Here is a 15,236-nt window from a genome sequence, read left to right as displayed (position 1 = left end):
GTGGATCAGAACTAACCTGTTGCATGTCTATCTGCGTGCTGTGGATCAGAACTAACCTGTTGCATGTCTATCTGCGTGGTGTGGATCAGAACTAACCTGTTGCATGTCTATCTGCGTGCAGTGGATCAGAACTAACCTGTTGCATGTCTATCTGCGTGCAGTGGATCAGAACTAACCTGTTGCATGTCTATCTGCGTGGTGTGGATCAGAACTAACCTGTTACATGTCTATCTGCGTGGTGTGGATCAGAACTAACCTGTTACATGTCTATCTGTATGTAGTGGATCAGAACTAACCTGTTGCATGTCTATCTGCGTGCTGTGGATCAGAACTAACCTGTTGCATGTCTATCTGCGTGGTGTGGATCAGAACTAACCTGTTGCATGTCTATCTGCGTGCTGTGGATCAGAACTAACCTGTTGCATGTCTATCTGCGTGTAGTGGATCAGAACTAACCTGTTACATGTCTATCTGTATGTAGTGGATCAGAACTAACCTGTTGCATGTCTATCTGCGTGCTGTGGATCAGAACTAACCTGTTGCATGTCTATCTGCGTGCTGTGGATCAGAACTAACCTGTTGCATGTCTATCTGCGTGCTGTGGATCAGAACTAACCTGTTGCATGTCTATCTGCGTGCTGTGGATCAGAACTAACCTGTTGCATGTCTATCTGCGTGCTGTGGATCAGAACTAACCTGTTGCATGTCTATCTGCGTGCTGTGGATCAGAACTAACCTGTTGCATGTCTATCTGCGTGCTGTGGATCAGAACTAACCTGTTGCATGTCTATCTGCGTGCAGTGGATCAGAACTAACCTGTTGCATGTCTATCTGCGTGCTGTGGATCAGAACTAACCTGTTGCATGTCTATCTGCGTGCTGTGGATCAGAACTAACCTGTTACATGTCTATCTGCGTGGTGTGGATCAGAACTAACCTGTTACATGTCTATCTGCGTGCTGTGGATCAGAACTAACCTGTTGCATGTCTATCTGCGTGCTGTGGATCAGAACTAACCTGTTGCATGTCTATCTGCGTGCTGTGGATCAGAACTAACCTGTTGCATGTCTATCTGCGTGCAGTGGATCAGAACTAACCTGTTGCATGTCTATCTGCGTGGTGTGGATCAGAACTAACCTGTTGCATGTCTATCTGCGTGCTGTGGATCAGAACTAACCTGTTGCATGTCTATCTGCGTGCAGTGGATCAGAACTAACCTGTTGCATGTCTATCTGCGTGGTGTGGATCAGAACTAACCTGTTGCATGTCTATCTGCGTGGTGTGGATCAGAACTAACCTGTTACATGTCTATCTGCGTGGTGTGGATCAGAACTAACCTGTTGCATGTCTATCTGCGTGCTGTGGATCAGAACTAACCTGTTGCATGTCTATCTGTATGTAGTGGATCAGAACTAACCTGTTGCATGTCTATCTGTATGTAGTGGATCAGAACTAACCTGTTGCATGTCTATCTGCGTGCTGTGGATCAGAACTAACCTGTTGCATGTCTATCTGCGTGCTGTGGATCAGAACTAACCTGTTGCATGTCTATCTGCGTGCTGTGGATCAGAACTAACCTGTTGCATGTCTATCTGCGTGCAGTGGATCAGAACTAACCTGTTGCATGTCTATCTGCGTGCAGTGGATCAGAACTAACCTGTTGCATGTCTATCTGCGTGCAGTGGATCAGAACTAACCTGTTGCATGTCTATCTGTATGTAGTGGATCAGAACTAACCTGTTGCATGTCTATCTGCGTGCTGTGGATCAGAACTAACCTGTTGCATGTCTATCTGCGTGCTGTGGATCAGAACTAACCTGTTGCATGTCTATCTGCGTGGTGTGGATCAGAACTAACCTGTTGCATGTCTATCTGCGTGCTGTGGATCAGAACTAACCTGTTGCATGTCTATCTGCGTGCTGTGGATCAGAACTAACCTGTTGCATGTCTATCTGCGTGCTGTGGATCAGAACTAACCTGTTGCATGTCTATCTGCGTGCTGTGGATCAGAACTAACCTGTTGCATGTCTATCTGCGTGCTGTGGATCAGAACTAACCTGTTGCATGTCTATCTGCGTGCAGTGGATCAGAACTAACCTGTTGCATGTCTATCTGCGTGCTGTGGATCAGAACTAACCTGTTGCATGTCTATCTGCGTGCTGTGGATCAGAACTAACCTGTTACATGTCTATCTGCGTGGTGTGGATCAGAACTAACCTGTTACATGTCTATCTGCGTGCTGTGGATCAGAACTAACCTGTTACATGTCTATCTGCGTGGTGTGGATCAGAACTAACCTGTTGCATGTCTATCTGCGTGGTGTGGATCAGAACTAACCTGTTACATGTCTATCTGCGTGGTGTGGATCAGAACTAACCTGTTGCATGTCTATCTGCGTGCAGTGGATCAGAACTAACCTGTTGCATGTCTATCTGCGTGCTGTGGATCAGAACTAACCTGTTGCATGTCTATCTGCGTGGTGTGGATCAGAACTAACCTGTTGCATGTCTATCTGCGTGCTGTGGATCAGAACTAACCTGTTGCATGTCTATCTGCGTGCAGTGGATCAGAACTAACCTGTTGCATGTCTATCTGCGTGCTGTGGATCAGAACTAACCTGTTGCATGTCTATCTGCGTGCAGTGGATCAGAACTAACCTGTTGCATGTCTATCTGCGTCCTGTGGATCAGAACTAACCTGTTGCATGTCTATCTGCGTGCTGTGGATCAGAACTAACCTGTTGCATGTCTATCTGCGTGCTGTGGATCAGAACTAACCTGTTGCATGTCTATCTGCGTGCTGTGGATCAGAACTAACCTGTTGCATGTCTATCTGCGTGCTGTGGATCAGAACTAACCTGTTGCATGTCTATCTGCGTGCTGTGGATCAGAACTAACCTGTTGCATGTCTATCTGCGTGCAGTGGATCAGAACTAACCTGTTACATGTCTATCTGCGTGCTGTGGATCAGAACTAACCTGTTGCATGTCTATCTGCGTGCTGTGGATCAGAACTAACCTGTTGCATGTCTATCTGCGTGCTGTGGATCAGAACTAACCTGTTGCATGTCTATCTGCGTGCTGTGGATCAGAACTAACCTGTTGCATGTCTATCTGCGTGCTGTGGATCAGAACTAACCTGTTGCATGTCTATCTGCGTGGTGTGGATCAGAACTAACCTGTTGCATGTCTATCTGCGTGGTGTGGATCAGAACTAACCTGTTGCATGTCTATCTGCGTGCTGTGGATCAGAACTAACCTGTTGCATGTCTATCTGCGTGCTGTGGATCAGAACTAACCTGTTACATGTCTATCTGCGTGCTGTGGATCAGAACTAACCTGTTGCATGTCTATCTGCGTGCTGTGGATCAGAACTAACCTGTTGCATGTCTATCTGCGTGCTGTGGATCAGAACTAACCTGTTGCATGTCTATCTGCGTGCAGTGGATCAGAACTAACCTGTTGCATGTCTATCTGCGTGCAGTGGATCAGAACTAACCTGTTGCATGTCTATCTGCGTGGTGTGGATCAGAACTAACCTGTTGCATGTCTATCTGCGTGCTGTGGATCAGAACTAACCTGTTGCATGTCTATCTGCGTGCTGTGGATCAGAACTAACCTGTTGCATGTCTATCTGCGTGGTGTGGATCAGAACTAACCTGTTGCATGTCTATCTGCGTGCTGTGGATCAGAACTAACCTGTTGCATGTCTATCTGCGTGCTGTGGATCAGAACTAACCTGTTGCATGTCTATCTGCGTGCTGTGGATCAGAACTAACCTGTTGCATGTCTATCTGCGTGGTGTGGATCAGAACTAACCTGTTGCATGTCTATCTGCGTGCTGTGGATCAGAACTAACCTGTTACATGTCTATCTGTATGTAGTGGATCAGAACTAACCTGTTGCATGTCTATCTGCGTGGTGTGGATCAGAACTAACCTGTTGCATGTCTATCTGCGTGCTGTGGATCAGAACTAACCTGTTACATGTCTATCTGCGTGCTGTGGATCAGAACTAACCTGTTGCATGTCTATCTGCGTGGTGTGGATCAGAACTAACCTGTTGCATGTCTATCTGCGTGGTGTGGATCAGAACTAACCTGTTGCATGTCTATCTGCGTGGTGTGGATCAGACGAACTGAGTTGGAGAACTTGAAGCGATGCCTGAGTTCCTGGAGCTGTTCTGTCAGGACCTCCACTTTCTGGTAACACTCCTCCAGACTTGCCTGACACATCTGACCCATCTGACCCAGCGCCTGAGGAGAGAGAGGCAACACACGCTATAACACACACACTATTAGACATTAGCGTGATTCACGCTTAAGTTGTTCACGCTAATGTTGTTCACGATTCAGTTGTTCACGCTTCAGTTGTTTACGCTTCAGTTGTTTACGCTTCAGTTGTTTACGCTTCAGTTGTTTACGCTAATGTTGTTTACGCTAATGTTGTTCACGCTTCAGTTGTTCACGCTTCAGTTGTTTACGCTTCAGTTGTTTACGCTTCAGTTGTTTACGCTAATGTTGTTTACGCTTCAGTTGTTTACGCTTCAGTTGTTCACTCTTCCGTTGTTTACACTTCAGTTGTTTACGCTTCAGTTGTTTACGCTTCAGTTGTTCACGCTTCAGTTGTTCACGTTTCAGTTGTTCACTCTTCAGTTGTTTACACTTCAGTTGTTCACTCTTCAGTTGTTTACGCTTCAGTTGTTCACTCTTCAGTTGTTTACGCTTCAGTTGTTTACACTTCAGTTGTTCACTCTTCAGTTGTTTACGCTTCAGTTGTTTACGCTTCAGTTGTTCACTCTTCAGTTGTTCACTCTAATGTTGTTCACTCTTATGCAAGGGAACTTGACCAACTTTTGCTCCACCAACACCCTCTTACCTGGTTTAACCCCTCCTGCCCCCCTCCCTCGGGGAAGCCCAGACAGAGAGCGTTTATCTCCCCCTCCAGGAGAAGCCGGACCCCCTGGAAACCCCCCGTCACCGGAGACATCAGCTCTTCCAAGATGGACGCCAGGTACGGAGACACGTTCTCGCTGCAGAACTTTACTGCTGGATCACTGACGGAGGCTGTGGGGACAGAGATGGAACAACAGATGTGAATGTTAGGCAAATGGTTTTACAAGTTTAGATATAGTTTAGATATAGTAATCCCATGTCTGCTCATCACAACTACTGTCCCAATAATTGTTGCTTTTTCATTCATTCAGTTCCCACAATATCCTGCCTCGGATCCTAAGGTGTTAGTTCTTTGTTACTAAGTTTACTCCTTTACACTGCAATGCATTCTTAACCCCTGTTTGACACATGTTTGACGCCAGGCTGCCACATCTGTAGATCCCCATCATGGTATTGTACCTTGTAGCTTGGCCTGCAGGAAGGTTCTAGAACTGGCTATCTGGTCCATATCAGAACGAAGCAGAGCTTCATGAGACCTGGCTGTCTCTTTACACTCCTCCTTCAGACCCTTCAGACCCTCCCTCAGCTGGTCCTGGACCAGGTAGTACGCGGCTTCCAACGTCTGGGGGGACAACAGAACACAGCTGAGTACAGAATATATACACCCTGTGTTAGCTGATCCAGGACCAGGTTATAGACTGCCTCCAATGTCTGACCATCAGGGGGCAGTATAGAGCAGAGATCACTACATGACTACAGAACTCAGAGCTAAAGAACCAGGTCACTATAACATTACTGAAGGACTTTCTGAATAAAGGACAGTTCTGAGATGTTCATTCACTCACGGTGAACCAGACTCTCTTCCTCCCTGCTTTCTTTCCCTTCAGTCTGGCCAGCAGTTCTGTCTGTAGAGAGGGTTGAAGCTCCTCCAAAACCAGATTGGCTAGGACCTGGAAAACAGAAAGCCAAAATGACTTACAGCATACTGTGATCTGGACGCACTACACAGCTGTAAGACAATGAAACACACTACTACTCTACTACACAGCTGTAAGACAATGAAACCCACTACTACTCTACTACACAGCTGTAAGACAATGAAACACTCTACAGATCTACTGAGCTCATTGTTAAAAACTGGTTGAGCTTCTGCATTAGCAAAGGAAAGTCCTACTATAAACGATAATATAATATAAATATAAAATATAATATGGAGTCCAACCCAAACAATGTGTCTTTGTGATGAGAGACTGGAGTCCAACAGAAAAACTATGTGTCTTTGTGATGAGAGACTGGAGTCCAACTCAATGTGTCTTTGTGATGAGAGACTGGAGTCCAACCCAATGTGTCTTTGTGATGAGAGACTGGAGTCCAACCCAATGTGTCTTTGTGATGAGAGACTGGAGTCCAACCCAATGTGTCTTTGTGATGAGAGTCTGGAGTCCAACTCAAACAATGTGTCTTTGTGATGAGAGACTGGAGTCCAACTCAAACATTGTGTCTTTGTGATGAGAGACTGGAGTCCAACTCAAACATTGTGTCTTTGTGATGAGAGACTGGAGTCCAACCCAAACAATGTGTCTTTGTGATGAGAGACTGGAGTCCAACTCAATGTGTCTTTGTGATGAGAGACTGGAGTCCAACAGAAAAACGATGTGTCTTTGTGATGAGAGACTGGAGTCCAACCCAATGTGTCTTTGTGATGAGAGACTGGAGTCCAACCCAATGTGTCTTTGTGATGAGAGACTGGAGTCCAACCCAATGTGTCTTTGTGATGAGAGACTGGAGTCCAACTCAAACATTGTGTCTTTGTGATGAGAGACTGGAGTCCAACTCAAACATTGTGTCTTTGTGATGAGAGACTGGAGTCCAACCCAAACAATGTGTCTTTGTGATGAGAGACTGGAGTCCAACCCAATGTGTCTTTGTGATGAGAGACTGGAGTCCAACCCAAACAATGTGTCTTTGTGATGAGAGACTGGAGTCCAACTCAATGTGTCTTTGTGATGAGAGACTGGAGTCCAACCCAAACAATGTGTCTTTGTGATGAGAGACTGGAGTCCAACTCAATGTGTCTTTGTGATGAGAGACTGGAGTCCAACCCAAACAATGTGTCTTTGTGATGAGAGACTGGAGTCCAACTCAATGTGTCTTTGTGATGAGAGACTGGAGTCCAACCCAATGTGTCTTTGTGATGAGAGACTGGAGTCCAACCCAAACAATGTGTCTTTGTGATGAGAGACTGGAGTCCAACCCAAACAATGAGTCTTTGTGATGAGAGACTGGAGTCCAACCCAAACAATGTGTCTTTGTGATGAGAGACTGGAGTCCAACCCAATGTGTCTTTGTGATGAGAGACTGGAGTCCAACCCAATGTGTCTTTGTGATGAGAGACTGGAGTCCAACCCAATGTGTCTTTGTGATGAGAGTCTGGAGTCCAACTCAAACAATGTGTCTTTGTGATGAGAGACTGGAGTCCAACTCAAACATTGTGTCTTTGTGATGAGAGACTGGAGTCCAACCCAAACAATGTGTCTTTGTGATGAGAGACTGGAGTCCAACCCAATGTGTCTTTGTGATGAGAGACTGGAGTCCAACCCAATGTGTCTTTGTGATGAGAGACTGGAGTCCAACCCAATGTGTCTTTGTGATGAGAGTCTGGAGTCCAACTCAAACAATGTGTCTTTGTGATGAGAGACTGGAGTCCAACTCAATGTGTCTTTGTGATGAGAGACTGGAGTCCAACCCAAACAATGTGTCTTTGTGATGAGAGACTGGAGTCCAACTCAAACATTGTGTCTTTGTGATGAGAGACTGAAGTCCAACCCAAACAATGTGTCTTTGTGATGAGAGACTGGAGTCCAACCCAAACAATGTGTCTTTGTGATGAGAGACTGGAGTCCAACTCAATGTGTCTTTGTGATGAGAGACTGGAGTCCAACCCAATGTGTCTTTGTGATGAGAGACTGGAGTCCAACCCAAACAATGTGTCTTTGTGATGAGAGACTGGAGTCCAACCCAAACAATGAGTCTTTGTGATGAGAGACTGGAGTCCAACCCAAACAATATGTCTTTGTGATGAGAGACTGGAGTCCAACCCAATGTGTCTTTGTGATGAGAGACTGGAGTCCAACCCAATGTGTCTTTGTGATGAGAGACTGGAGTCCAACCCAATGTGTCTTTGTGATGAGAGTCTGGAGTCCAACTCAAACAATGTGTCTTTGTGATGAGAGACTGGAGTCCAACTCAAACATTGTGTCTTTGTGATGAGAGACTGGAGTCCAACCCAAACAATGTGTTTTTGTGATGAGAGACTGGAGTCCAACCCAATGTGTCTTTGTGATGAGAGACTGGAGTCCAACCCAATGTGTCTTTGTGATGAGAGACTGGAGTCCAACCCAATGTGTCTTTGTGATGAGAGTCTGGAGTCCAACTCAAACAATGTGTCTTTGTGATGAGAGACTGGAGTCCAACTCAATGTGTCTTTGTGATGAGAGACTGGAGTCCAACCCAAACAATGTGTCTTTGTGATGAGAGACTGGAGTCCAACTCAAACATTGTGTCTTTGTGATGAGAGACTGAAGTCCAACCCAAACAATGTGTCTTTGTGATGAGAGACTGGAGTCCAACCCAAACAATGTGTCTTTGTGATGAGAGACTGGAGTCCAACTCAATGTGTCTTTGTGATGAGAGACTGGAGTCCAACTCAATGTGTCTTTGTGATGAGAGACTGGAGTCCAACCCAAACAATGTGTCTTTGTGATGAGAGACTGGAGTCCAACTCAATGTGTCTTTGTGATGAGAGACTGGAGTCCAACCCAAACAATGTGTCTTTGTGATGAGAGACTGGAGTCCAACTCAATGTGTCTTTGTGATGAGAGACTGGAGTCCAACCCAATGTGTCTTTGTGATGAGAGACTGGAGTCCAACCCAAACAATGAGTCTTTGTGATGAGAGACTGGAGTCCAACCCAAACAATGTGTCTTTGTGATGAGAGACTGGAGTCCAACCCAAACAATGTGTCTTTGTGATGAGAGACTGGAGTCCAACCCAAACAATGTGTCTTTGTGATGAGAGACTGGAGTCCAACACAAACATTGTGTCTTTGTGATGAGAGACTGGAGTCCAACACAAACATTGTGTCTTTGTGATGAGAGACTGGAGTCCAACACAAACATTGTGTCTTTGTGATGAGAGACTGGAGTCCAACACAAACATTGTGTCTTTGTGATGAGAGACTGGAGTCCAACCCAATGTGTCTTTGTGATGAGAGACTGGAGTCCAACCCAATGTGTCTTTGTGATGAGAGACTGGAGTCCAACCCAATGTGTCTTTGTGATGAGAGACTGGAGTCCAACCCAATGTGTCTTTGTGATGAGAGACTGGAGTCCAACCCAAACATTGTGTCTTTGTGATGAGAGACTGGAGTCCAACCCAAACAATGTTTCTTTGTGATGAGAGACTGGAGTCCAACCCAAACATTGTGTCTTTGTGATGAGAGACTGGAGTCCAACCCAAACAATGTGTCTTTGTGATGAGAGACTGGAGTCCAACCCAATGTGTCTTTGTGATGAGAGACTGGAGTCCAACCCAAACAATGAGTCTTTGTGATGAGAGACTGGAGTCCAACCCAATGTGTCTTTGTGATGAGAGACTGGAGTCCAACCCAATGTGTCTTTGTGATGAGAGACTGGAGTCCAACCCAAACAATGTGTCTTTGTGATGAGAGACTGGAGTCCAACCCAAACAATGAGTCTTTGTGATGAGAGACTGGAGTCCAACCCAAACAATGTTTCTTTGTGATGAGAGACTGGAGTCCAACTCAATGTGTCTTTGTGATGAGAGACTGGAGTCCAACCCAAACAATGTGTCTTTGTGATGAGAGACTGGAGTCCAACCCAAACAATGAGTCTTTGTGATGAGAGACTGGAGTCCAACCCAAACAATGAGTCTTTGTGATGAGAGACTGGAGTCCAACCCAAACAATGTGTCTTTGTGATGAGAGACTGGAGTCCAACCCAATGTGTCTTTGTGATGAGAGACTGGAGTCCAACTCAATGTGTCTTTGTGATGAGAGACTGGAGTCCAACTCAATGTGTCTTTGTGATGAGAGACTGGAGTCCAACCCAAACAATGTGTCTTTGTGATGAGAGACTGGAGTCCAACCCAAACAATGTGTCTTTGTGATGAGAGACTGGAGTCCAACCCAATGTGTCTTTGTGATGAGAGACTGGAGTCCAACCCAATGTGTCTTTGTGATGAGAGACTGGAGTCCAACCCAATGTGTCTTTGTGATGAGAGTCTGGAGTCCAACTCAAACAATGTGTCTTTGTGATGAGAGACTGGAGTCCAACTCAAACATTGTGTCTTTGTGATGAGAGACTGGAGTCCAACCCAAACAATGAGTCTTTGTGATGAGAGACTGGAGTCCAACCCAAACAATGTGTCTTTGTGATGAGAGACTGGAGTCCAACTCAATGTGTCTTTGTGATGAGAGACTGGAGTCCAACCCAAACAATGTGTCTTTGTGATGAGAGACTGGAGTCCAACCCAAACAATGTGTCTTTGTGATGAGAGACTGGAGTCCAACCCAATGTGTCTTTGTGATGAGAGACTGGAGTCCAACCCAATGTGTCTTTGTGATGAGAGTCTGGAGTCCAACTCAAACAATGTGTCTTTGTGATGAGAGACTGGAGTCCAACTCAAACATTGTGTCTTTGTGATGAGAGACTGGAGTCCAACCCAAACAATGTGTCTTTGTGATGAGAGACTGGAGTCCAACCCAATGTGTCTTTGTGATGAGAGACTGGAGTCCAACCCAATGTGTCTTTGTGATGAGAGACTGGAGTCCAACCCAATGTGTCTTTGTGATGAGAGACTGGAGTCCAACCCAATGTGTCTTTGTGATGAGAGTCTGGAGTCCAACTCAAACATTGTGTCTTTGTGATGAGAGTCTGGAGTCCAACTCAAACAATGTGTCTTTGTGATGAGAGACTGGAGTCCAACCCAATGTGTCTTTGTGATGAGAGACTGGAGTCCAACTCAATGTGTCTTTGTGATGAGAGACTGGAGTCCAACCCAAACAATGTGTCTTTGTGATGAGAGACTGGAGTCCAACTCAAACATTGTGTCTTTGTGATGAGAGACTGAAGTCCAACCCAAACAATGTGTCTTTGTGATGAGAGACTGGAGTCCAACCCAAACAATGTGTCTTTGTGATGAGAGACTGGAGTCCAACTCAATGTGTCTTTGTGATGAGAGACTGGAGTCCAACTCAATGTGTCTTTGTGATGAGAGACTGGAGTCCAACCCAAACAATGTGTCTTTGTGATGAGAGACTGGAGTCCAACTCAATGTGTCTTTGTGATGAGAGACTGGAGTCCAACCCAAACAATGTGTCTTTGTGATGAGAGACTGGAGTCCAACTCAATGTGTCTTTGTGATGAGAGACTGGAGTCCAACCCAATGTGTCTTTGTGATGAGAGACTGGAGTCCAACCCAAACAATGAGTCTTTGTGATGAGAGACTAGAGTCCAACCCAAACAATGTGTCTTTGTGATGAGAGACTGGAGTCCAACCCAATGTGTCTTTGTGATGAGAGACTGGAGTCCAACTCAAACAATGTGTCTTTGTGATGAGAGACTGGAGTCCAACTCAAACATTGTGTCTTTGTGATGAGAGACTGGAGTCCAACTCAAACATTGTGTCTTTGTGATGAGAGACTGGAGTCCAACCCAAACAATGTGTCTTTGTGATGAGAGACTGGAGTCCAACCCAATGTGTCTTTGTGATGAGAGACTGGAGTCCAACCCAATGTGTCTTTGTGATGAGAGACTGGAGTCCAACCCAATGTGTCTTTGTGATGAGAGTCTGGAGTCCAACTCAAACAATGTGTCTTTGTGATGAGAGACTGGAGTCCAACTCAATGTGTCTTTGTGATGAGAGACTGGAGTCCAACCCAAACAATGTGTCTTTGTGATGAGAGACTGGAGTCCAACTCAATGTGTCTTTGTGATGAGAGACTGGAGTCCAACTCAATGTGTCTTTGTGATGAGAGACTGGAGTCCAACTCAAACAATGTGTCTTTGTGATGAGAGACTGGAGTCCAACTCAAACATTGTGTCTTTGTGATGAGAGACTGAAGTCCAACCCAAACAATGTGTCTTTGTGATGGGTCCGCGGTTTGGGTCCGCGGTTTGTGGGGCCATTTAAAGTACTGAGGAGACTGAACGAGGTATGTTATAGGTTACAGCTCCCCCTGATTATTGTATTAACCCCTCGTTCCATGTGTCTCTCCTCAGGCCGGTGGTGGCTGGTCCGCTCCAGCAGTCTGAGGTGCGGGCGGTTCCTCTGCCCCCTCTGGACATCGAGGGGGCCCCGGCGTATACTGTGCGAGCCATCACGGACTCAAGGCGTCATGCAAGGGGCCTTCAGTAACTCGTGGAATGGGAGGGGAAACAAGATGAGAAACAAGATTCTCCGGTCTGATGAAACCAAGATTGAACTATTTGGCCTGAATGCCAAGTGTCACGTCTGGAGGAAACCTGGCACCATCCCTACGGTGAAGCATGGTGGTGGCAGCATCATGCTGTGGGGATGTTTTTTCAGCAGCAGGGACTGAGAGACTGGTCAGGATTGAGAAAAAGATTAACAGAGCAAAGTACAGAGAGATCCTTGATGAAAACCTGCTCCAGAGCACTCAGGACCTCAGTCTAGGGTGAAGGTCCACCTTCCAACAAGACAACGACCCTAAGCACACAGCCAAGACAACGCAGGAGTGGCTTCGGGACAAGTCTCTTAATGTCCTTGAGTGGCCCAGCCAGAGCCCGGACTTGAACCCGATCGAACATCTCTGGAGAAACGTAAAAATAGCTGTGCATCAACGCTCCACATCCAGCCTGACAGAGAAGAATGGGAGAAACTCCCCAAATACAGGTGTGCCAAGCTTGTAGCGTCATACCCAAGTACAGTGGGGCAAAAAAGTATTTAGTCAGCCACCAATTGTGCAGGTTCTCCCACTTAAAAAGATGAGAGAGGCCTGTAATTTTCATCATAGGTACACTTCAACTATGACAGACAAAATGAGAAGAAAAAAAAATCCAGAAAATCACATTGTAGGATTTTTAATGAATTTATTTGCAAATGATGGTGGAAAATAAGTATTTGGTCAATAACAAAAGTTTATCTCAATACTTTGTTATATACCCTTTGTTGGCAATGACAGAGGTCAAACGTTTTCTGTAAGTCTTCACAAGGTTTTCACACACTGTTGCTGGTATTTTGGCCCATTCCTCCATGCAGATCTCCTCTAGAGCAGTGATGTTTTGGGGCTGTTGCTGGGCAACACGGACTTTCAACTCCCTCCAAAGATTTTCTATGGGGTTGAGATCTGGAGACTGGCTAGGCCACTCCAGGACCTTGTAAATGCTTCTTACGAAGCCACTCCTTCGTTGCCCGGGCGGTGTGTTTGGGATCATTGTCATGCTGAAAGACCCAGCCACGTTTCATCTTTAATGCCCTTGCTGATGGAAGGAGGTTTTCACTCAAAATCTCACGATACATGGCCCCATTCATTCTGTCCTTTAAGTTTTTTATTTCTAATAAATTTGCAAAAATGTCTAAAAACCTGTTTGTACTTTGTCATTTTTTGGGTATTGTGTGTAGTAGATTGATGAGGGGAATTTTTAAAAAAGGTTAAAGAATTTAGAATAAGGCTGTAACGTAACAAAATGTGGAAAAAGTCAAGGGGTGTGAATACTTTCCGACTGCAATGTAATTGGAACAGGAAGTGTAAACTCTAATATAGCCTATTAGCTAGAAAGGTAACTGCAAACACATTTTTTTGCTAAAAGCAGCTGTTTGGTTGGTTAAACAAAGGTGAGCCATGTGTTGGCAAAAATCTATGTGAAAAGTCAAAAAAGCTTACCAGCAGCCAGCTGCACTTTCCACAGTGGTAAACTATTTGTGGATTATTTTTCAAACCCTACGTCAGATACTCCGGTGACTGTTATTGGGTCAATATTAGGAGTTGAGAAATACATTTGTCATTATTACATTTTAGTCACTTAGCAGACACTCATATCCAGAGTGACATACAATTAGTGAAATTGTAATACGAATCATAATAAAGAAGCTTTAAATGACGTGCGGCTTATAAAGGCTTCATAAAGCTACATAAACACACAAATCATCTATAACCGTATGTCATGCTTTATAAAGGGTTCATAGATGTGGCATAACTGTGTGACATATGCACCAATGTCAAATGTGACGTAAGCCACTTGGTCAAATATGACATAAACCTGTGCTTTATAAAGGATGGCATAAGCACAGCTTAATGAAGGCTTTATAAATCATATTAAATTGAGGCTTCACAAAAGATTGACAAATGCCAGGATAGTGGGTTTGATTCCCGGGACCATCCATAAGTAAATATTTATTCACACATGACTGTAAGTCTCTTTGGATAAAAGAGTCTGCTAAATTGTATATATTATATTATAAACTGGGTCGTTCGAGCCCTGAATGCTGATTGGCTGACAGCCGTGGTATGTCAGACCGTATACCACCGGTATGACAAAATACTTATTTTTACTGCTCTAATTACGTTGGTAAACAGTTTATAATAAGACAATAAGACACCTCTGGGGTTTGTGATATATGGCCAATATACCACGGCTAAGGGCTGTGTCCAGGCACTCCGCGCTGTGTCGTGGTTAAGAACAGCCACTAACAGTATATTTGCCATATACCACACCTTCTCGGGCCTTATTGCTTAATTATATTACTCTAAAGCATTTCTAGGATGGCCCAACCTCTTCCCTCTTGGGTGCAATATTGGACCTGACCTCAACTTTCCCCAAAATGCTTTGGTAGGGCCTTAAAATCTGTTTTATTATTTTGTCTCGTTTTTCCCCCCCAAAATGCCAATTTTCTCTGTTTAGTTTTTCAGGTTTTGGATTTCCAATTTTTTTTCTGTTTTCCAGCCAGTCATTTTTTTTTACACTTTTTAAATATAAAGACAACAACATTAGATTTTCTGTGTTCACAACATGCTTAAACCACATCAGGGGAGACTTCTGAGGAAAAATCCAATAAACTTACATTTTTGAGTGAAAGTTTGCTGAAAATAAACGCAGTTGACAGTGAGAAGACGTTTTTTTATTTTTAAGTTTTGATACTTTGTAACACATTTTATTGCTTATGAAGGCATTACGAAGGCTTTATGAAGCCTTTATAAGCTGAACGTCATTTAAAGCGTGACCGAAATAAGATATTCTTCTCTTTTCTACTGTAGGTATGTAATTACCTTGTTGCAAAACCACACCCATCATGATCATATTTC

The 15,236-nt window shown here is 44.6% G+C and overlaps 1 protein-coding gene across 1 annotated transcript in view; it reads right to left on the bottom strand.

Moving 5' to 3' along the window:
• LOC120055447 (protein Niban 1-like) overlaps window positions 1–15,236 on the bottom strand; it is a 53,939-nt gene that overhangs the window by 14,123 nt on the left and 24,580 nt on the right. Inside the window, exons 11-14 of the mRNA XM_039003310.1 lie at window positions 5,737–5,841; window positions 5,351–5,513; window positions 4,875–5,062; window positions 4,097–4,252 (exon numbers count right to left, since the gene is read on the bottom strand). Coding sequence (XP_038859238.1) covers window positions 4,097–4,252; window positions 4,875–5,062; window positions 5,351–5,513; window positions 5,737–5,841 — 612 coding nt within the window. The remainder of the gene's footprint in view (window positions 1–4,096; window positions 4,253–4,874; window positions 5,063–5,350; window positions 5,514–5,736; window positions 5,842–15,236) is intronic.

The sequence above is a fragment of the Salvelinus namaycush genome, chromosome 11 (assembly GCF_016432855.1).
Source record: "Salvelinus namaycush isolate Seneca chromosome 11, SaNama_1.0, whole genome shotgun sequence".
Taxonomy (NCBI): domain Eukaryota; kingdom Metazoa; phylum Chordata; class Actinopteri; order Salmoniformes; family Salmonidae; genus Salvelinus; species Salvelinus namaycush.
Note: the sequence above shows the minus strand (reverse complement) of the source record. Positions and strands in the feature narration are given on the sequence as shown.